We start from the raw sequence: 23,123 nt of genomic DNA on the forward strand, positions 1-23,123 counted from the left end.
GGCAGGAAAGCTCTGAAGGGCTTTGCACCCAAGCTTGTCTTTTAGATAGCTCAGCTGGAGCTGCTTGACAGTTTGGGAATGTGGAAGGGGCCCTGAAGCTTTGGGAGATGGACATCTGTTATATCCTTGGCAGGATACAACCCATATAGGTAAGGCTACTGCAGCAGTGATCATTCAAGCATCTACTGTTCTGGCAAGTTCAACTTGCACAACTGTACTTTATCCAAACTCTGGAATAGAATGCCATGTCTTCTTAGACAACTTCATAAAATCTCACAATTTAAAACTTACCTGAAACAACTTCTGATGGACTCGTGGCTTTGACCATCTATCTCAGCAGGGTAAACTACAACTGTACCAGACCCACCAAGCACAAAAGGTAGAAAGATAAAATGACACAGCCAGAGAATAATTCCTTTCTTTAATAAAAGTACCAAAAATTTAGCGCCTCGTACCAGGCCAATAGTACTTTATACTAGCTCTTATTTCATCAGACAATACATTAAAAGAGGTAACAAAATATATTTTTGTACCTCCTCCATTCTTCACTCTTTGTAATATGTTATTACTATGTCCCCTAGTATGTGTTTCACTTCTATCCGAAAAACACAACTTCTCCAAAGCCTTTTTAATAACTTCCAAATTATACCCTCTATGTTTAAACATTCGACAGGAATTGAGAATTTATTTTTCTAAGATATTAAATTCACTACACAACCTACTAACTCTTAATAGTTCATCATATGGGAGATAATCAAGAACATGAACTGGATGGCAACTACGTCCATCCAAAAAATGGCCATCGTCACCAGATTTCCTATGTATACTCATAATAATTCTCTCATCATTCCTGCCTTCCAAAACCAAATCCAAAAAAAAAATAACAGAATTCCTACTCTGCAAACCCTCAAATTGCAAACCAAATGGATTAGAATTTAATGTATTAACAACATCTTGTATCAAAAATCTACCTCCTTTACACAAAAACATTGTCATCAATAAATCTAAAATAATGAATCACATATTTTCTAAAAAACTCTAATCTGTATAAAAAATAATTTCAAAATACCACATAACCAGGTTGGCATACATAGGAGCAAATGGAGCTCCCATGGCAGTGCCTTGAACTTGTCAACTAAAATAAATAAGTTCAGTAATATAACTGGAGACTGGACTATCACCCCCAAAAAATCTAAGTGCCTCAAAACCTACTGAATATTGAATATTAGTGTACAAGCTCTTAATGTCTACGGTGATCCAATAATAATCTTTCCCCTCCAGGTCACAGATTTAATCTTGTCTAAAAAAATCAAAATAATATTTTATATAGGAATCTAAAGTTACTACAAATTTAGTCAAATAACAATGCAGCATAATTCCTATATTATGTAAGAAATAATTACTAGCTGCTACTATAGGTCGTCCCCAGGGTGAACCAGATCTTTGTGCACTTTGGGTAAACAATAAAACTTAGCTAGGGTGCAATTATCTACATTAAATTTCACATCTATGTCTCTTTTAAACAAATACCTAAGCCTATAACCTTTTTGTAAAATGTTAAAGTTTTCCATAGCGTGTTCATATTCAGTGATACTTGATATTTTATACACTTCATTCACATTTAAATGATCAATGCACATTTTCAGGTACTGAGTAAAATGTAATACAACAATTTTATTGCCCTTATCAGAAGACTTTATGACTAAATTTTGTCTCTTACTCATATTTTGTAATGTTTGCCACTCTTTTTTACTTAAATTATAACACAAAGCCTTCTTATTATTCCAAAAATTCTTAAAAATGTTATCCACCGAATGATGTACCATGGAAGAAAAATGAGAAATTCCTTCATGTCTAAAAGGTGGAATAAAAGTGCTTTTCCCTGGTACCTTTGTAGTATTTAATAAGTAATAAGCATTTACGTCATCATTCCAATGAGAAAATGAAGATTCACAAGTATGAAAACTATCACCAACTTCTGAATCAATATCATCATTAACAACTTCTACAGACATGTCATTTTCAAAAAAAATCACATAAATGTAGTTTACGTATCAATTTAAAAATTTCAGTACATGCAACATGTTTTCTAGGAAGTGCAGTAGGTACAAATTTTAAACCATACTGAAGCACTGCAATTTCATATTCATCTAAAATGCAACCAGATAAATTCACAATAAAATTACTAGAGTTACTAGTTTCAGTATCTTTTAACAACGACAATATTTTTTGAACGTTAATATTTAGTCAGTTTTTGGAGGTTATCATACCTCAAATATTGTCCATCTTTGTTGTTTTCTGCACGCCCTCTCTTTTGTCTCATAATAGTCCCGCTGGTTCCGAAAGTTGCTACATTAATATCCAGGATCTTGTGCTCATGGCAATGGTGGAAAACCTCCTTCCTCCTCCTCCTCTGATTCCCCCATGCTGCTCACTGATTATAATGATGCAAAAGAAACGCTTAGTTTAGAGTTGGCTCCACCCACATAGTGTCGGTTTTGTTAGCAGATTTTTTTAAAGGCGTAACCACTGTTATAATCTCATATGTCTCTTTCTAGCTTATAGATTTTCCTCTTAATGTCATTCTAAGCCTCCTCTAGCTTCACATTTAGATATACAATATTTGATTAAACTGCTCCAAACTAAACTGTTCAGACAAATTAGCACAACAGGTCTCAATATCCTTTTTTACCTTTCGTTACTTCACTGTGTCTCTCTCAATGAGAATGTGTAGCCAGTCCGTCACACACTTGTGGGCAGCCAAAATCCACCTCGTTTCGAACTATTTGTCTAATGCATCAGTTATATCAAATGGAGTAGTAATATATTTAATAAAATGAAGCCCTCTAGGTGTTATATCAAGATCGATGTAGCGTTGCAGACTTAAACTATTAAAATGTAAAGAATTCTCTTTTTGCTTTTCAAGAGCCTCGTACCTCTGGAGGGATGTTAACTACATTCGATCGACCCACACACTGGAAGGGGTTAAGTGGTCTTAGCCCCCTCTACCAAAATTCTTTCCCAAGATTTACTAGTATCATTAGTTTTAGACAATAAAATACCTTCTGGTTGAGACTCTCTTGTCTCTCTAGTCTCTCTAGACTGCACCACACATTGATTCCATGGTCTTCTGACCTTGTTCTACCCCATCTTCATGAAATACTCAGGGTAGCTGTGCAAAGGAAGAAGCACTGGCCATAACAAATCCAAATCCAGAACCACCAAGCACAAAAGGTAGAAAAATAAAACGATACAGCCAGAGGATAATTCCTTTCTTTAAGAAAAAAGTACCAAAACTCTAGCGCCTTGGCAATCAGCCTTCCAGGAGATAACATCAATAAGAAAGAACACAGCTTATATAAGAACATCAATCAAAATAAAACAATTAAACAATAAAACTTACTTGACTCATTACAATAAATATTTCCAGCTGCATTCCTGATTCAGTCCACCAGGTGTCTGAGTGTCATATTTTAAAATAAAAACAGTTTCTTTAAACATAACGTATTTTCCAAACAAGTCACATTTGTTGCTTTAATTTGTTCAAGAATGCAGCCTTTTAACTCTGAATAGAACCCCCCTCCATGTACAGAATTAAAATGAGAAGCAATCATGGGACTTTCTTTTTTATTATTTTTAATATCACGACTGTGTTCCTGCAGTCTAACCTTAAATGTCCTCTTACCTTCACCTATATAAAAAAGATTGCAGGTACACCTGAGTGCGTAAACTATATCCACTGTATTACATGTAAATTCTGCAAGGGGTCTAAATTTTAGACCATTGATCTTATCAAAATATCTAATAATATAAGGACAAACTGAACAACCTCCACATGCCCAACTACCTAACATGCTCATAGAATTACAACTGTTGCTGTCATCCTTTCTCTTCCAAGCTTGATCATAACAACCTACGTTTCACTTAGGAAACCAAGATGGTGGTCGTCTAGTTGACACCTTTCACACGAAGCTCCTCACAAATCAGCTAAAAACCGACAATTTAAACAACTTTCAGTGTGGTGTTCTCACAGGATTTGGTCTAGTAAATAACTGTGTATCTGGTCATTAAGAAAAGATCGTTCTATCAAAAAATCCAGTCAAATCTCTTTTGTTCTCTCAGCCTGTGTAGCCTGGGCCACGTGCATCCAAGGGGTTTGTAGCTTTGACTGTATCCTACTGGAGTACTCTCATCTAAGGCATGGCTGGAAACTCTGACACCATGGAAACACAAACTACCAAGGCCAAATTCTCTTAATTATCATTATCATCTCCGGAGAAAGATACAAGTTCTAAAAGACTCAGAACCAATAAACAAGTAGGTGACACTCCAAAAATAAATGCTAAAGAAAAAACTGACTCAAATTTCCATATGGAAGACTTAAAAATGGCTTTACAACCAATTCATTCAGCCATACAAGGTTTTTCTACTCAGCTTACAGACTTTGGCAAAACATTAAAACAAATAACAGATAGGATGGACACACTTGAAAGTAAAAATCATACTATGGAAATCCAAATAGATTCAATAAATAAAGACTTGTGTGCTAAAGATTCACTGCTTACTGAAATACAAGATAAACTCTTGGACTTGGAAGCGAGAAGCCGTCGCAACAGTATATTAATTGCCAGAATCATACGATAACCAAGATTTACTTAAAATCACAAAACAGATTTTTTCAGCACTTCTCACTTTAGACAGCGACTCTGATAACCTAGTAGTAGAAAGAGCACACAGAGCCATACGTTCTCGTCAAGTAACCATTGTATCCCGACTGATCTACACCAAGATTTTGAACTTTCAAGATGCCCAGAAGAGCTGTGTTACAGCTCGTAAACACAGACAGTTTGTATGGAATAATCACAAACTCACTTTCTCACAGGATTTACCTCATCAAATTAAGTTAAACAGACAGAAGCTGTCTCCTTACTGTGCTGACCTAATCAAACGTGGTATAAAATTTCAGATGCGATACCCAAATGCATTAACATTTACTTATAAAGACAAGAGACAGTCAGTGAATACTGTGCAAGAAGCGCAAGACACTTTTCTAAAGCTTTTTAAAGTAGTGCCCACCACAACATGAGAAGCTTAACAAGAACTGGCCAATCTCTGGTGGCTTATAAGTCATTGTGCTAATCTAGTTTTATTCATATGTTATGCATTTGTTATGCCGCTTTTACTCTGAATTGTAAAGTACTAAACTGTGTTGAGATGACAATCTTGGCTAGCTATCTTTCATGTTTCGCATCCATTCTACATATAAAACTAGTACTTTATGCCAATAGGAACTTTTGTTCGACGACAATTGTAGTGACTGTATCACATCGATCTATCTTTATGAAGGCACGCTCACCTAACATAGACTGTAGCTACGTATATAGCTTATTGTCTTCGACTTACATGGTAGCTGGATGAGACTTTTCTTTGTATTGTAAATCCTGCTTACCCTTTAGTTTCGTTTTGTATATTGGAATGCCACAATTGGTTTCTTCTGTGATCGTCGCTGAGACCCATAGAGATGACGTTGCCTCTTCAGTCATGCAGAGCACTTTTTTCTATATTCCGGTAAACCTTCGGTTTGACGTGCCTGTCGTGCCTAACACCAACATTAAGACACACTCAAGGTTTAGCTTTCAAAAGAGAAAAGTTGCTAAGAACCATTTATATTCCATTTACACATTGCTTTTTTCTTTTCTCTAAGTTAGAATGTTGCTTTTAATTTGACTTTCATCAGCTACATTAACTTTGTTCAATTATACTTAGTAGAATATTGCATAGTTTGTGTCTGTTTATGCAAAAACAGTGTTGCAGGAATAACTTTCAATGTTAGTTGTGAGGTATGTGTTTGTACAGTATGTACGGTATCAAAGCAGATAGCTTCACTATCTCACAGCACTTTATTCTCCACTTTGATTCTCAACAAAATCCTCATGTCCTCCTACATATGTGTATGTGGGGGGGTGATTGGATACCATAGTTTCCTTTCCAGTCCTAAAATACTGTTGTAGGTGAATTGGAAATTCATCATGTTGCCTGCAAGTACACAAGTACATATGTGCACCATGTGATGGATTAGTATCCTATCCTGATTTTATTTTCTCCATCTTGCACCCAGTGAGTGCTAGGATGACTTCTAGTTGCCCTGCATTTCTGCATTAGATTACATGGATAATTGGAAAATGAATGCAAGAATTTGTGAAGCTTGTGTTAATGAAATATGATATTTAGGGAATAATAAGATTGTGTGTAGAATTGTCTTTCTTAAACACTTCTTAAGTAATATAAACAGTCGTCATTTATATTTATATATGTAGTATGACAGCTACATAAACAGGTGATAAATGGGTACTAATAAAAGTTGAGTCTAATATGCCAGAGTCACAAATAGGTTCATATCCCTATCAACACCTATCATATACACATTACATCTAGCGGATACCACAAACTTGTCAATACATTTAATTTTATTTTAAACACTACAGTGAGAAGGAGAGTTGGTGTGGTGAGGTTTTACTATGACGGACATTTTGTTTTCCATGTTTTTGTATATATGTATAGTTATGTTTAAAGATATAATAGTCCTTTTCAGGACTCTTTATAGAACTATTTCAGTTATGATTTCTATTATGTTAACCAAAGTAAACTTTATTATTTGTGATGATTCATATGTTCCTTCTTTTGTTGTAGACGGGTGGGTAGGCTAGGTTAGTATGGAGGGAACTGGTTTTGATTTTGGAACTTTTGAGAGGCAGTAACATACAATATAATTTATACAGTGAGACTAGGTTCAATATTTTCAGGGTTTTACTAAGTAAAGTATTTAAGATTTTACTGAGTAAACACTTAAGTAGATACATAGACTTAAAGCAACTAATGTAATGTCTTTATATATTGATTCTTGGAATGTCAGAGGGTTACAGAACAAAACTAAGAGATCACTACTGTTTCATTTAGTGTTCAAATCTCAAGCCAGTATTTGTTTTCTGCAGGAAACACACATGCATAGAGATGACTGGAAAAAAGAAAACAATAAGAAATGGGTTAAAATGATAACTGCAGCCGGGGATTGCTCTAATTCAAGAGGTGTGGCAATTTTAGTCAAAAACAATTTCCTAGGTAATATTACAAACATAAATTATGACGCAGATGGTAGATGGTGTTATTTCTCTTCTTATTTTTCTAACATTGATAAACCACTCTTGTTTTTTAATTTATATAGTCCTTGTGACCACCAACGTATTTTCTTTATTCAGATATGTAATATTCTTTCATCTTTCAAGGATCATTATATTATTATGGGTGGGGATTGGAATGCCGTTATTAATCCTGATATCGATCGTACTAGTAGATCAATTTCATATAATCACCAAGCATCTATTGCCCTAGAAGAATTAATGTTAGACCTCAACCTTATAGATCCCATTACCCTCAGTGTACATACTGACAGGAAAGATAGATATACATATTACTCTAAATGTTATAATGCATGGTCAAGACTAGATTTTTTTCTTGTTTTTGTTTTTCTTATGCATCAAAAAATTGAATACTTCATGGAGCCTAGATTTTTATCTGATCATTCAAGGATATCACTTAAGATTAGCTTTGATATAACGAGGCCACACATATATACACAAAATAGATGGACATTTAACAACAACCTTCTCTTGAATAAGAATATCCATGTTTTAATTACAGAGATTATACAAGAAATGTTTTCCAATCTTGATACATCAGACATTCCATATGATGTTCAATGGGCTGCTTGTAAGACAAACCTTAGAGGAGAGTTAATTAGCAAGGCTTCTTATCTTACAAAACAGTATAGAAATAAAGAATCCTCGTTAAAACTAAAAATCCAAACTTTAGAAAACCAGCACAGATTGAATCCTGATTCTTCTATATATCTACAAATTTGTGAATTCCAAAAAGAACTTTTACTACTACACCAACATAATCGCTCTATAATAGAACAAAGGCTCTTAGCTACTTATTCTGAATGGGCTCAAGTCCCCTCTAAAGTTCTTGCCAGAATAATTAAAAATAATCAGTCCTTACCTAGAATAGCACCCACACACTTTAACAACAAGATATATAATACGGACTTAGAAATTATGCATCTTTTCACTACCTTGTTTTCAGATGTATACTCTAAAGAGCCTGACCCTATGACTACACAGCATATTGAAAGTTTTATATCTTCCATTAAATTTCCACTACTGAATGATCAACAAAGGAAAACACTATCGGCCCCTTTGAGATCTCAAGAAATTTCAGAAGCCATTGACAAGATTAAAACTAATAAATCCCCAGGTCCGGATGGATTTACACCAGAATTGTATAAGACTCACAAGTCAATTCTTGTACTTTTTCTTCTTAAAGTTTTTAACTACATAAAAATAAATGGTATATCAGATTTACATTGGAATGTCTCAAAAACCATATTAATTCTAAAAAATAATAAAGACAAAACAGATCCTAATAATTATAGACCTATCTCCTTAATTAATTTTGACATTAAAATTTTAGCCTCATTATTAGCTGAGAGATTGAAAAAAGTTCTAACATTATTAATTTCCCCAGATCAATCAGGCTTTATGTCCCACAGGCATGTATGGGACAATACTTTATCTCTAGATGCCTTTATACACTTCGCAAAAAAAAATAGAAATCCTATATATGCACTGATCCTTGACGCTTCGAAAGCTTTTGACAGAGTAAATTGGGACTTTCTTTTTCGTACTATGTCTTGCTTTAATATACCTAATACTTTTATTGATTTTATTAAAGTTTTATACAAGGATTCTTCCACCTTTCTTCATATCAATAGAAATTCCTCTAAGATTATAAAAATCACTAATGGTATGAGACAGGGATGCCCATTATCTCCTTTTCTTTTTAATCTATATTTAGAGCCAATGTTATTATATATAACACAAAACACTTTTCACAAGATTCCCAAAATTTTAAATACTGAGGTGCCCTTTTCTGCATTTGCGGATGACTTGGTGATATACCTCCAAACACCTAGTACAGACCTTGTGAAAATAATCAATATTATTAATAAATTTTCACAGGCCTCTGATTATCAGGTGAATTCTCATAAAACTTTCATCTTTCCTATAAATCCATCTGCTCATAAACCTCACATATTTTCAGATTCCCCTTTCTCTTTCACCTATGCAATTAAATACCTAGGTACTCAAATTGAGCATAATGGTCTTTCTACATTTCAAAATAATATTCACAGAGTATGGTCATTAATAGTTTTAGCTTTACATAGATGGGAATTACTTAATATATCACTCTTATCCAAAACAGCGATAGTCAAAATGAATATACTCCCTAGACTCCTATTTCAATTTAATGCCATAGACCAGATTATTCCTAAATCTTTCTTTACAAAAGTCAATAAGGAATTAGCTAGATTTATCTGGTCTCCTAAGTAAGTCAGAATATCATATCTTAAATTAACGTGTCCTAAAAATAAAGGAGGCCTAGGTATTCCGAACTTTTACATGTATTATTTAATTATTTCGGCTAACAAACTACTCACCATTGTGAACTTGAAAACTGATAGATATAGGCAGTACCCCATTTGGACCAAATTATGGCATCAATACATTTCAAGTAAAAATATTAACCCGATTGCTCTTCCTTTCCTTTCTAAGGAAGCTGCTAACATTCTGAAAATTTCCAAACCCTTAAAACAAAAGATCAATTATTTTCAAGAATTAATAAAACTCATTAATCTAGATAGCATTTTTCAACTAAATATAACCTTTACACTTAAATCCTAATATTCAGTTTAATAATGTACCTTTTAATCTTTCTAAATTTCCACTTATTCAAAGTTTCACTGTGTGGGACTTGCTACAATATAACGATTTATCTCTCGCATAAAGCTGAAAGCAAATATTAATTACATTACTATACTACGTCAATTGAGAGATAGCATCATTGTGAAATTTGCTCACATTAAAGTAAGTATAAATGATTTTTCAAATCTTACCACTGTTATACAAGCTCTAACATTACCACAGAAGATGTTATCTAAATCTTATAATCTGGTTAATCAGATAATACATAATAATACTTGTCTATTTTCTGATTATTGGGATAAACAGAATGTCCATTTCTCTTTAACTCAGAAACTTTCAGCCATCAAGGATACTTTAGACTATTCCCCATTCAAGAAGCTTTTTTATACCCAGTTAATGATATTTAATAAGGTTTACTATTAAAAGGTCAAATGGCACTCCTTCGAATGTCGTATAGTCGACACCGGAAGGTCGTAAATGTCGAATGTCGAAGTCAGAAAATCAATCTAGGAACAGTGTTAACATGAGTTGAGGTAGGTGTTTGTATTATTCTGAACTACAAACATCTCCCCTACCTTGACCCATGTTGAAACCCATTCCTAGATTGTTTTCAGTTCAGATTAGCAGTTTCGGCCTTCCGTTGTCGACTGTACGACGTTTGAAGGAGTGCCGTTCGACCTTTTAATAGTAAACCATTTAATAATGCATATCATACTCCTTCCAAACTTAACAAGTTTGACTCCAGAATTCCCTCCTCATGTTCTTGCTGTTCTTCTTTTAATGCTGATCTCTTACATATTTTGTGGTCCTGTCAGCACTCAAATAAACTTTGGACCTCCCTTAAAATCAGATTACAAAAAATGGGATACCAAAAATCCACACTATCCTGGGAATTAGCGATTCTTCATATTCCTATTATTCATCTATCAAAATTTGATACACATGTGTTAGTTTATATTTGTTCACTCATTAAGTTTTATATTACTAAAAATTGGTTAGACCGCACCAAACTAAATTGGAATAACTTTAGAACCTTAGCCTACTCTTATATTTCAGCTCAGAAATTACTGGTGAAGAGTCCAAAGAAGTTAGCTCTTAACAATAAAGTCTTAGAAAAGGTATTACACATCTTGGATAGTGTTTAATAATCTGTCATTTTTTTTTATAGTTTTATTAACCTAGCTCTCTCTCACTTACATTTACATGCATACTCCTTTATATACAGGCTTATATACTTTGTTGCCTCTGGTTTAACATATTCATACTTTGTATATAGTTATGTTATAGTTGTCCTGTTTGGAGTTCTTGCATTTACATTGTCATAGTCTTGCATTTATACTTGAACTCCCATGCTCTTATATCCAATGTTCATTTTGGTTATTGTGTTCTTGTTGTATTGTAAATATGCATATATTAATAATTCAATAAAAAGTTTTTTGAAAAAAAAAAGCTTGATCATAACAACCTCATTAGGGCAACCTATTTCTCCTCCTCCTACAACTAATACATTTTAATTCCTTTAACTCATACCCCAACCAAATCTCTTACTAACCTACCTCTCTCTCAAAGTCCTACATAGCTTGCCCTTGTCAAAATTTCCCATGTCTAAATGTCTGTATCTATTTATGCTTTATACCATCTCTAATTTACTGCTGCCATTGGTGTACTGTACTACGTAATATCCAAGTTCTTACTATGTAGAACCATGTATTCAATGTATGTCAATGTACTGTGTTGAAAATGTACTCTCATGATTTCTGAATGCTGAACTTTTCTTTCCTGTACTGTTTATCAAAGTTTTGTTACAATGTATTGACATCTGTTAGATGTATGTGGAGCTTTTCTCCTGGGCCTCCACTGAAAAGGGATTTTGCCAAACCCAGTTGGATTATCCTAGGAAACAAAGGCAAATTAAATAAATAAAATGTACATCCACTTTATTGTCATTTAATTTTTATGGTGTTCCGATGAGCAAACACTTGGTAATTTCCTACATTATTTAATTTGTATGCTAGACTTTTTTTTAATTTCTTTTCAATATGGCAAGCACCGGATCCATTTTTTTAAACACTGAAGTTTTTAAGAACAGCCAGCACACTAGATAGTACAGCAGACACTCAGGCATTGTCAATAAACATACGGAACTAGGTATAAACCCCTTTATAACATGCTAGATTCCTAGCTGGCTCACTGATAGGACCGAGGAGGTTAGAATCAGTGAGGCAACCTCCACAAAAAGTCCACTCAGCAGTGGATTTCCTCAGGGCACTGTACTAGGCCCACTCCTCTAGTTCTCAGATGTCAAAGGCCTCTGGCTAGTCAAGTTTGCAGATGATTGCAAACCTGGGGCAGTCATTGAATCCCCCCCAAATGAGAACACCCTTCAGGAAGGCCTAATACAGACAAACACGGTGCCAAAGCTATGGCTTAAAACTCACTACCAAGAAATGCATTACAGTACCTTTTGGAAAGTCTGCCACTCCAGGTAACTAAAACAAATAAAACACCCATAAAAGCTTATTCACTAGTCAGAGATCTGGGAACTCATGTAGATAGTAACCTAGTTTTCAACCAAGATGTATCCAAGGTAGTATGAAAATTCTAATATGTTGCTCATCTTATAAGCAAGGGCATGGCTTCTAGGTCCAGAGAGGTTATCATACCATTGTACTTGGCCCTCATCAGACCCATCATACAGTATAATGCCCCCTTCTATATATACATGACTGGACACATGCAGCAACTGGAACATCCACAAAGTTTCCTTACAAAATGAATACAGAGTGTAAACCAAATGTCTTACTATGCTGATAGCGTCAAAGCCCTGTCTCTTTACTCAGTATCATACAGACTTCTGAAAGATGATCTTTGCCTGGCATACAAAGCATCCCTGGACCCTGTTTTGATGAACTGTTTGCACATCTGCAAAACAAACAGCATCAGAACTACTAGATTAAAAGACCTACATTTTGCTTGTGAAATAAATAGGACATATAGGAAAGAGTACTATGTTTTTCAGAGAATTCCCATTTCCTGGAACAGTTCCTCCCTATCTCTATTTAAGCACAACTTGGACAAATGGATGAGTGATTAGAAATTCACCCCTGGTCTGTCTGATACATGTCTGATGGACAGAGGCAGTCAGTAAATCACCTCCTATAGAAATCATATTTGTGAGTCACATTTGGGTTGCATGGCTAGGTTTATAAGGGGCCTAGTGGTCATTGGCCTAGTAAACACCTATGAACCAAACAGGTTAAAAATGGTGTAGGCACATTTTAAGTAGGAGCCCAAAAATTATAGCATTACTCTATAGTTATGCAACCATCTTTCCCCCACTCCACAACCTATTTGCATCACCAGACACTTCCTTAAAAGTCATTGCATGCAAAACTGTGAATGTTGTCTACTTTGTTAAATGTTTGGGCTGTTACAACTTTTATGAGGAAAAAATAAGTAGGGAGCTTAGTAATCATATCTAAGAGCTTGTTTATGTTAAAACAAAAAACAGCATTTTATAGGCACTTAGTAAAATTTTGGATCTCTTGCTTGCGACATAATTCTTTTAGCCTGCATGCCACATGGTTTAAATTAAACAAGAAATTTTGAAAGTGTACTCAAAAAAGTAAACCACTAAACATTAAGTTTTGTTCTATGCAATTTACAATAGATATTACTGTTGCATTTGCAGTATGTTTTTAAAAGATATCTGTCTCTGATATATTTCTAAGCATTTATGCAGTTAGTTTAATCTGACAGTCATTTGATTCTTTGGACTGTCTAAGCATGCATCCAACCTGTCTGAAAAACTTATCTCAATGAAAGGTATTAAAATGTAACTGGTTGTCATATTTAATATGTTTTGCCATTAAAGTATGTCTTGGCTTATTTCTGAGAAAAGTGTATTGCTCTTTTTAGATTTCTGTAAACCAATCGGAGATCTCTGACTTGCAGCCTAATGTATACATATAACATTTTGAAAGTAAAGATGATGGCAGTTTATGTAAGGGCTATTATTTCACTTACCCTTTGCTTTTTCAGCAGCTCATTCAAATAAATGTTCAAGTAAGAACATTAAAAGTAAATGTATTTGTTACAGAAATAAGACAATTCTTATGACATCCTATTAATACATTTAGACGAGAATTCATTAAAAGCAATATAAATAATGCATGGATTTCCACATATATACTGAGTTTTTTTAAACATTACTTGACTCACTTAAAGTGGACTGTCTTTTTCAAAAGACAGATGTTTCATACGTAATGGTTGATATTCTTTTTTGTATTAAACTAATGTTCTGCTTTTTCTCCAGAAATGCTGATCACTTTGAAGGGAGCTGGGTTCTGAATCATCGCCAGGGTCATGGCTCGCTGCGTTCTGCTAATGGATCCATCTATGAGGTATTTAGAAGTCCCTGCATTGTAATGGTTCTGCTTACATTGCATGAATAGAAGGAATATGGATTGTTAACACCTATACAAGTACGACTGAGTCTCGTGTTTTATATCCAGCCTGACCATCATAGTTTGGCAAAACGTCAGGTGGAGAGAGCTATGATTTAAGTTACAATTTCATGGGCAAAGCTATAGTCATACGGAGTAATTTGTCATTTGTGCAATATGTGGCTGTTAGTGAATTCATGCAAAATAAGGATTTGATCAGAATTAAACCAGAGAATAGCAGCTAAACAAAATTGTTCTAAAATCTGCCATTATCAAATGGTTGTATGTTACTTATAAAATGTGTTTTTATAAGAAGAAATGAGATGAAAGATGAGAAGAAATGTTTTAGATATATATGAGGGATTAAGTTTCAAATGTTGTTAGCAACATTTGATCAGTGGAATATTTTAGTAATTTCTGCTAAATAGTTATACAACAATTTGTCATACCCATGTTATATTTTCTTGTGGTTTTCAGAAAAAAAGAAGCTGCCACATGTTCATTGTGCTTTGTTTTACTTCTGTTGGTATATGCATTTCTGTGTTTCTATACTTCTGATGTAAGGCACTGGTATTTATTTTTTATTAGAGGCGTACTGCATCTGTTGAAATAAATGGTGTTTTATATGCAAAGAATTGCACACAGTTAAGAAGTAACCTATTGCTAAAAATAGTAGACCATTAGATCACATTGCAATCCAATAGCTCTAAATAACTTTTAATAAAAAAATTATTTAGAATTATTAGATGATATTATGATTTATCTAATTGCACAAAATTACCCTTTGTATGAAAAATATAACATTACTAATAATGAAGTGTATAACATTTCAATTACATATTCACTACAGATAAGCTGCTTATACAGACTTGTGATGAAATCCTTAGTGGAGACAAAGATGGGATCAAAGCAGAACAAACAAATTGATATTATTAGATTAAAACAAAACATATTTATTGAAAATATGATTTTACTGGGACAATTATACACAGATAAGTTTTGAAATTGTAATTTAGTGGAAAATTTGTCCACAGTTTAATTTTGATTTGAAAATAGCTGCAAATGTTTTGCAAATACTTACATTTGATGTTTACATTATTGATGTAAAACCAATGGAATTTAAGCTGTTCGTCTCTGTCACCAGCTCAAGCTCCTCCCCTTGCCTTGCTATGCACTGCTTTCAGCTAACTCATCAGGTCTTATTGCTGAGATTATCACTTCAGTGACTTCTCTGATACTTTTGGTGTTTTTGAGAGTTTTGTTATCCTTTTGGTGGACAGATAAGTTGTTTTTTCTGTATCTTAATTGTTAATATTTCTATAGTGTCAGAAGTTAGTTTCTCTAGCCTGCAATAGCTTTCTTTTTCTCATCTCTTGTTCCAGACTTATCCCTCTCATACCCTCTGTCCATGTCAATTAAAAAAAACTGTATAAAATAAAACTTTTTTCCCCTACTCTGTTAATGTTGCTGTCAGGTAGTACAGGCACTTACAGTGTAGAGTTTGTTTCTTTTTAAAAGGAGAAGGACAAGGCCCCTGGTTTCAAAAATGTTTAAGCAGTGTGGACACAAGATCCCACCCCAAGACCCATACATGCCTTGTGTTGTGTATCTTGCAGTCAGGCATCTTGATTTTATTGTACTACTTGTAAAAATTTCAATCAATGACTTTCTTGGACAGAAGAAGTGAATTAGTTGTAAAAGGATTTTTGAAAGCAGAAACTCCCAAAGAAAAGGACAAGGAGAAGAAGAACAGGAAGTGAATGATAGAGACCAGCTAGTGACACCAGAGAAGAGAAAGGAGAATGGAGGAATCTGTGCCTTTCATCTGGGAAAAGATGTCACTAGCTAAAGTTCTCAGAGTGATTGCTTCATTTTTTACTCAACCAGAGCCTTCTATACTCACCTCCTCATCAGGACAGTTGGGGGCCAACAGACTTCACTCCATGGTGGAGGAGGAGAATGGGAAGTTTCTCTGCAGAGCAGCAGTTGTCCCATTTCCTGTCTTCACATCCCACTTCAGCTGCATCCTTTCATTCCTCTAGGCCTCTCTGTAGCTCCACTCAGTTAGACTGGAACAAGATGATGTCTGCTTTCATGAAGTTTCAGCTTCAGTGTGGTGTTCTCACTCCTCCTTTAATGTCAAGGGTGGCATGAGAATAAGTTCCATCCTTATTTATTGCTGTTCCTAACCTGGGACCAGTTTTGGTGCCAGAAGTTCCAGAACCAGCTAGAGATCCTGTGCCAATGTTCTTCATACTCCAGAATTTAGCTGCTTCTGTGCCACAGTCAACAGTTTTAGTATTTGAACCCTCAGTGCCAAAGTCCACCTTAGTGTTCTGAGCACTGGAGTCACTAGGGTTAATGGATGATCCAGAAGACAACCTTGGCTTCAGCATCAGTTCAGTCAGCACTGATGGCTTTGCCCTGGGTATGTTGGTGGAGTTGCTGCGCTGTGGAGACTGGATTAAGTCTTTTGGTATGAATAAGATCCTATTATGCCACTCCCCACCCCAGCACCATATAAGCTGAACCTTTTAGCTATTCATCAGTCTTGCCCACTCAGGATGGAGGATGTACTAGCTTTGCAAGACACCTTTAGTTTGGGTTCCTTCTCCCTCGCTAAGCCTTCCCAGGAAAAGGACATGCAAAAGAAAGCACTTAGCCTCTCTCTTGAAGCCACTCTCCACAGATATGGATCTTGATAATGGAAGAGGCTTCTACCCAATCCCCCCAAAGACAGCACATTTAGTGAGGTATTGGATTTGATGAGACACTGGGGATCATGGGCTTTTGACCCCAACTCTCATGAAGAAGAAATCCTGTTGGATGCCTAGAGGTCCTCACCCCTAGCAACCTGGATGGCATCTCCATCAGACAAGCTTATAGATATGATCTGTTCTAAGGCTTGGAAGGAGGTGAATTGTCATTAAACCTATTCATTGGAAGTCGGACATTTTGGACTCCCAAAGATAGGCATCATCTGAATAAAGGGCATGTTGTTGATTCCATTGTTGTGCTACCTGCCACCATACAGGAGATCCAACAGGATTCTCAAGACATTCTTTCTCCTAATAATTACTCCCTGATGATGGATAGGCTGGGGAAGCATATGTACTTGCTAAGTACTTTTTCTATCAGGGAAATTAATTACTTGACATTCATGATAAGGTTTTGAAGGGACCTAAAGGAGAAAAACATGGACACTGTTAAATAGTTGCCCACTGGTAATATTCAAAAACAGTTGGAGACCCAGATGACCACAGTCAATTCTATCACTTACCTGTCCATGCGACTGTTTCATAATGCAGTGGATGGAGCACTTGGGTTGGCAGGCACAGACATTGCAATATGGTGCCAAACATAGCTTCAGTTTTCAGGATTTTGCAGAGCACTTCAAGGCAGCCTTTGACAGTACCCATTTTCTTGGAGCTTTACTTTTTGGGCAAAAAGTCAAGGACAGACGCAAAAGTGTGCAAGAGTGCTAGATGCTTACAGCTGTTGGGGTTAAATTCTTATCTCTCTAATGATAGTGCCAATGAATCCAGAAGGGAACCAAGAACATCTGGTGTAGAAAATCTCAGATGTAGCTCTAAGGTAGTGTCTGACAGGCAGTGATAAACTGCATCAAATAACGAAGTCTGTTTCCTGTGTCCAGGCAGTATGAACCTTGAATTATTGCCTAACTGCCCTGCTCTGCAGACATTGAGGAGATGACTTTCCCCTGCATGAGCAAATGTGAATAAAGCTAATTAAAGAATACATCAGAAGACTAAAGCCAATATTGAAAACTGCCTTGAAGTCTAGGAATAAAGTTCAAGATATGAATCAGTTTCCCTTCCTGTTCTAACTTACAGCTTTGGTTTGGTTGATTGGCCCCAAAATGTATTAAACATAAAAATGCTTCATGCTTATAAAATTATATATATATATATATATATATATATATATATATATAAAATTGTATACCAAGATTACATATTTCTCGCTCTGCAGTAGGTATGGGCTTCCTCCAAATTGATTATATTTATAGATTTGCAATTATGTGACTGCATACAGATCTGCAGACCTCATCAGATCCAAACATCATGGAAATTGTAAAGCATGAGGAGAAGAAGTCTAGGATGACTTCTTTGTTTAGTTTAGCAAACGCATCTCAGAACACAGGTGGTGGAAATGAAAACAGATGTAGACAAAAATCAGACAGCAACTGAAAATTCCAAAAAAAACAAAAGTAAGAACATAAAGGAAAGAATCTGAGGAGAAGGAAATAAAATTGGAAGGTCCACAACTATATTGGCAAGTATAAAGATGTTCGGGAACAGCCTAATATTGCTCATGTTGACCACGATTTGATGCAGGAATGGTAAAGGAAAGATGAATTGAAACCAAAAGATGAAAGGCTAATAAAAGTGGCCCAGGATAATGGACAACAAAACATGTTGGTTTCCAAAGTCCATTGAAAAAGTGAGAGAAACAGACAAATGCAGTGTCTGTAAAGCAGAACTGGAAAAAGTTGCATATCTTATTGTTGGGTGTGATGCACTCATGTCACAGTCTGTATAGTGAAAGACACAATCATGGTGTAAGACTGTTGCATTGAGTATTGTGCTAACACTACAATATAGCAGAAGCTGAGAAGTATTGGAAACATGAACCACAAAGCATTATAGTCCTTATGGGGGGCATTTCTTGTACAGAATGTTTTAGGGGACATGGACCACAGTTGAAACTAAGTTGCACATAAAAGTGTAGATAAGAGTGATCTTCCTAGCATTTGCAGTTCTTTCAAAACCTTCCAAAAGCTGCAGTGTCCATCATATCTGACAACTTGGCAATGGCATGGTACATCAACAAGCAGGGAGGGACCTGTTCTTTCTCCCTCTGCTGAGAAGTCATCCTGGTATGGGAATAGGCCATCACTTTACATTGCTTCCTCATAGCAACACACATCCCAGGGACATCTAGTGTAATTATGAAAAAGTTTTAGTGGATAGAATCTGCTCCTTCATGAATGGTTTTTATATAGATTGATAATCCTAAAACTTTTTCACAAATGAGGAAAGACTTTTTGCAGTCTCTTTGCTTCACCATCCAACACCAAATCGAACAATATTTACTCCATCATCCCTCAAGAGGGATATTTCCCAAGAGGCAAGAGGAGAGAGAGACACATTTGTCCATGTTTGGCCGTAGACCTCCTTTATGTACCTCCCCAGTACCACTCATACCAAAATACCTATTAAAAAAAACAGGATGTGCAAAGCCAAGGTCATTTTTACAGTCCCATTTTGGCCACTCCAGATTTGGTTTTCTCTGTTTTGACCTCCTTATTATTTCACTGCTATCATCTGGCTAGCCTCACTCGAACATTCAGTCCCTTTGGTTAACTACGTTGTTTCTCCAGTTCCAGGGATGGCCATGGATTACACACTCCCTCCATGAGTGATAGACTTGATTACAGCCTGTCAGAAACCCTCAATCAGGAAGATTTACAAAGGCAAGTGGATACAGTTTCCCTTATGGGCAAACAAAGAAAATGCTGATCCTTTTTAGGTTCCAGTTTCTCAAGTTGTAATGTTTTTGTCAGAATATTTTCACAAAATGGCTATCTACTCCTCCATAAAAGTTAATCCAGCAGCTATATCTTCCTACAATCAAGGATTTACTTCATCCTCATTAGTCTCCCACAAACTTTGCATGGCATTCCTTGAGGAATTTTTAATTCCAGATCCCACCACAAGTGCACGCGCACACACACACACACACACACACACACACACACACACACACACACACACACACACACACACACACACACACTATTATTCTCCACCAAGGTATTTAAATTTTGTTCTAGAAATTTTGACTCCACCTTCATTTAAACCTGCCAATGCAGCAAAGATTGAAGTCCAGTCTTGGAAGACCATCTTCCTAATGGCCATTTCATTGACTAGAAAGGTCTCAGAGTTGCATGTAAATTTCTATTCATTGTATTTCATAAGGACAGGGTGTTTCTTAGAACTAACCCCTCATTTATGCCTACAGCTGCTACACAGGTTAATTTAAATCAATCCATATACTTACCTGTGTTTTTCCCCAAAATATTCCATCAAAGGAATATATACACTTTATTAAGTGGATGTGCAAAGACAACTCAGATTTTACTTCCAGAGTAATTATTTCCAGTTTTCTGAATATACTCTTCAGAAAGGATGATAACATTACCCCATCAAAGTGGTTTTCAGGTTGTATCACAGTCTTATTCTTCCAGGGACTCTGTCCACTATTTTCTAGTATCCAGACAGGACCAACATAAGTGCATAAGTTATACATTTACCAGAATGTTAACTTTAGTTGTATCTGTCTGGACACTGGGAACATCCCACCCAACTAAGCTCTTCCAAGTTTCCCTATCCTGAGAAATGTAGGGGAACAAAAGAGGCCTATAATTAGCACCTGCTTGCCAAATTGTCTAAGTCATCAGGTTACCTGTTTCACAGTTTACCTACCTCTGTATATTCAAATTGCTTTACTCGATCTGGAGCATTAGCTGAGAGCAGTGCATTGTGGGACAAGAGAAGGATCGCCAGCTGGCCAGAGATTTTGTTGTTGCCATTGAGAAGGCACCTTCGGTGACCAGCCCATTAGTTTCCATAGTCTAACATTCTGATAAATATATAACTTACATTTTTAGGCTATGAGGCTGTGTTGGAGATATTTTCAGAATCCCTTTGCCCACTGCTTTCAATGTTAACCTCCTAAAAGTATAGCTCCTAAACATCATATCAGTACTGACAGTACTACCCCACATAGATATTTGTTGTGTCATCATCAGCCCCCTTTATCCCATTTTTACATGGGATTGGGGAGTCACATCAACATTAGTCAATGTCAACAAATCACCTAGAGTCAGTGTTTACACTGACAAGTGGAAAGGCCTGACATAAAAGGAAATTACTCTTGTGAAGAAATGTTTTTGCAGACGAGTAAGCTATTTCATTACGAGGGTTATTGTAAGGTAATACCCATGTGAGACAATCATCCAGGTTAAATTTTTAAATTCACCTGCTAAAAGACTACTAAAAGATTAACACAGAAAGAACAATGTTAGGTATTAGTATAATTTGTTATGAAATATTCAGAGTGCATTAAAGTAATATGGTGCATCATTGTAAAATACAAGATGCTATTTGTTTTACTTATTTATTGATTGACTGGCTATGTAGATGAATCTTTACAGTTATGATAGAGGTCAATGAGGCAGTGCACGAGTGCAGCAAATTCAAATATGAACTTGTATGTGCCTGTATGTGGTGTATGTGCTTGTGTGTATATGTATGTGTCCATCCATACACTGAAATGCAAAGGCTTCTCTTCCTGCACCACCCTACTAATGTGCTAATCCCTAACCCAACAACTTCCCTTACAAAAACCCTTTTTGTAATACAACCACTACACAAGACGGCCTTGGACACATACCACATGCTCAACACACACACACACACACACACACACACACACACACACACACACACACACACACACACACACACACACACTACACTAAATTTATCCCTTTACCTAGCCTTAACTCTAATCCTAACTGATGGGGAAGTTGACCACCCTGGGTAACTACATCATAAATAAAACACCCCTAAAAGTTGATTCTCTCTAGTCTGGGATCTGGGAACTCGTGCAGAGAGTAACCTAGGCTTCAACCAACATTTGTTAAAGGTAGTAAGAAAATTCCTCTGTGTTGTTCAACTTATAATTGAGGTGTGACATCTAGGTCCAGAGAGGTCATTGTATCACTGACGTGTGCCCTCATCAGACCCATCATTGTGTATAATGCCCCCTTTAGTATGCACCTTACCAGACACATACAGCAACTGAAATGTCTACAAAACAAAGGTCCCTTCCAAAAATAATACAGAGAGTAAACAGAATGTCCTGGCTGATCACCTAAAAGCCCCGTCTCTTCTCATTATCATACAGTCTTGTGAGAGGCCATATTTGCCTGGCATACATGGCATCCATGGACCCTTTTTTGATTAACCTTTTGCACATTCACAAAACAAACGGCATCAGCAGTACTAGATTAAAAGACCTAAATTTTGTTTGTGAAATAAATAGGACATTTTGGACAGACATACGTTTCTGAGAATTCCTATTCTCTGGAGCAAACTGCCTTACCATGTGAGGCAGAATTCCTTCCTAACCCCATTTAAGGGCATCCTGGACCAATGGATGGGTAATTGGTAGTTCAACCCTGGTCTGCACCTATGTTTCTGATGGATAGAGGCAGTCAGTAATTAACCACTTATATAAATCAAATTTGTGGTTCACATTTGGGTTGCACTGCTTGGCTTATAAGGGCCCTAGTTTTCTTCGGCTGAGTACACTCCTATGGACCTAAAACACAGACAAGACACACACACACACACACACACACACACACACACACACACACACACACACACACACACACACACACAGACACACAGACACACAGACACACAGACACACACACACACACAGACACACACTCCCATACCCTAGCCTTTACTCTAACCTTAACTGACATACACTAGTACTCCTTACATAAACACACATTCAGCCAAATTAACACACACCTTGCAAAACATACGCATGCCTCAAAATCGACCATTTTACTGATTGGCTTAATATATATTATTAGCAGGGGGTGTGGAGGGCGCAGCCCCACATAGGGGGTGTAGGGGCGTTTGCCCACCCGCAAAAATAAATTTCTTTGTTTGAAAGTTAGATTTTCTATGCGCCAAGGCTGTTTCTCTGTGCAGGCATTGAGTTGTGTCAGTTACGTTGTTTTTGACCTTTT

The 23,123-nt window shown here is 36.1% G+C and overlaps 1 protein-coding gene across 1 annotated transcript in view; it reads left to right on the forward strand.

Annotated features, from left to right (window-relative positions):
• Nucleotides 1–23,123, forward strand: part of MORN1 (MORN repeat containing 1) — a 3,597,386-nt gene that overhangs the window by 553,129 nt on the left and 3,021,134 nt on the right. The window contains exon 6 of the mRNA XM_044063000.1: nt 14,137–14,224. Coding sequence (XP_043918935.1) covers nt 14,137–14,224 — 88 coding nt within the window. The remainder of the gene's footprint in view (nt 1–14,136; nt 14,225–23,123) is intronic.

This window comes from Protopterus annectens, chromosome 2.part1, assembly GCF_019279795.1.
Source record: "Protopterus annectens isolate FY-2018-M chromosome 2.part1, PAN1.0, whole genome shotgun sequence".
Taxonomy (NCBI): Eukaryota; Metazoa; Chordata; order Ceratodontiformes; family Protopteridae; genus Protopterus; species Protopterus annectens.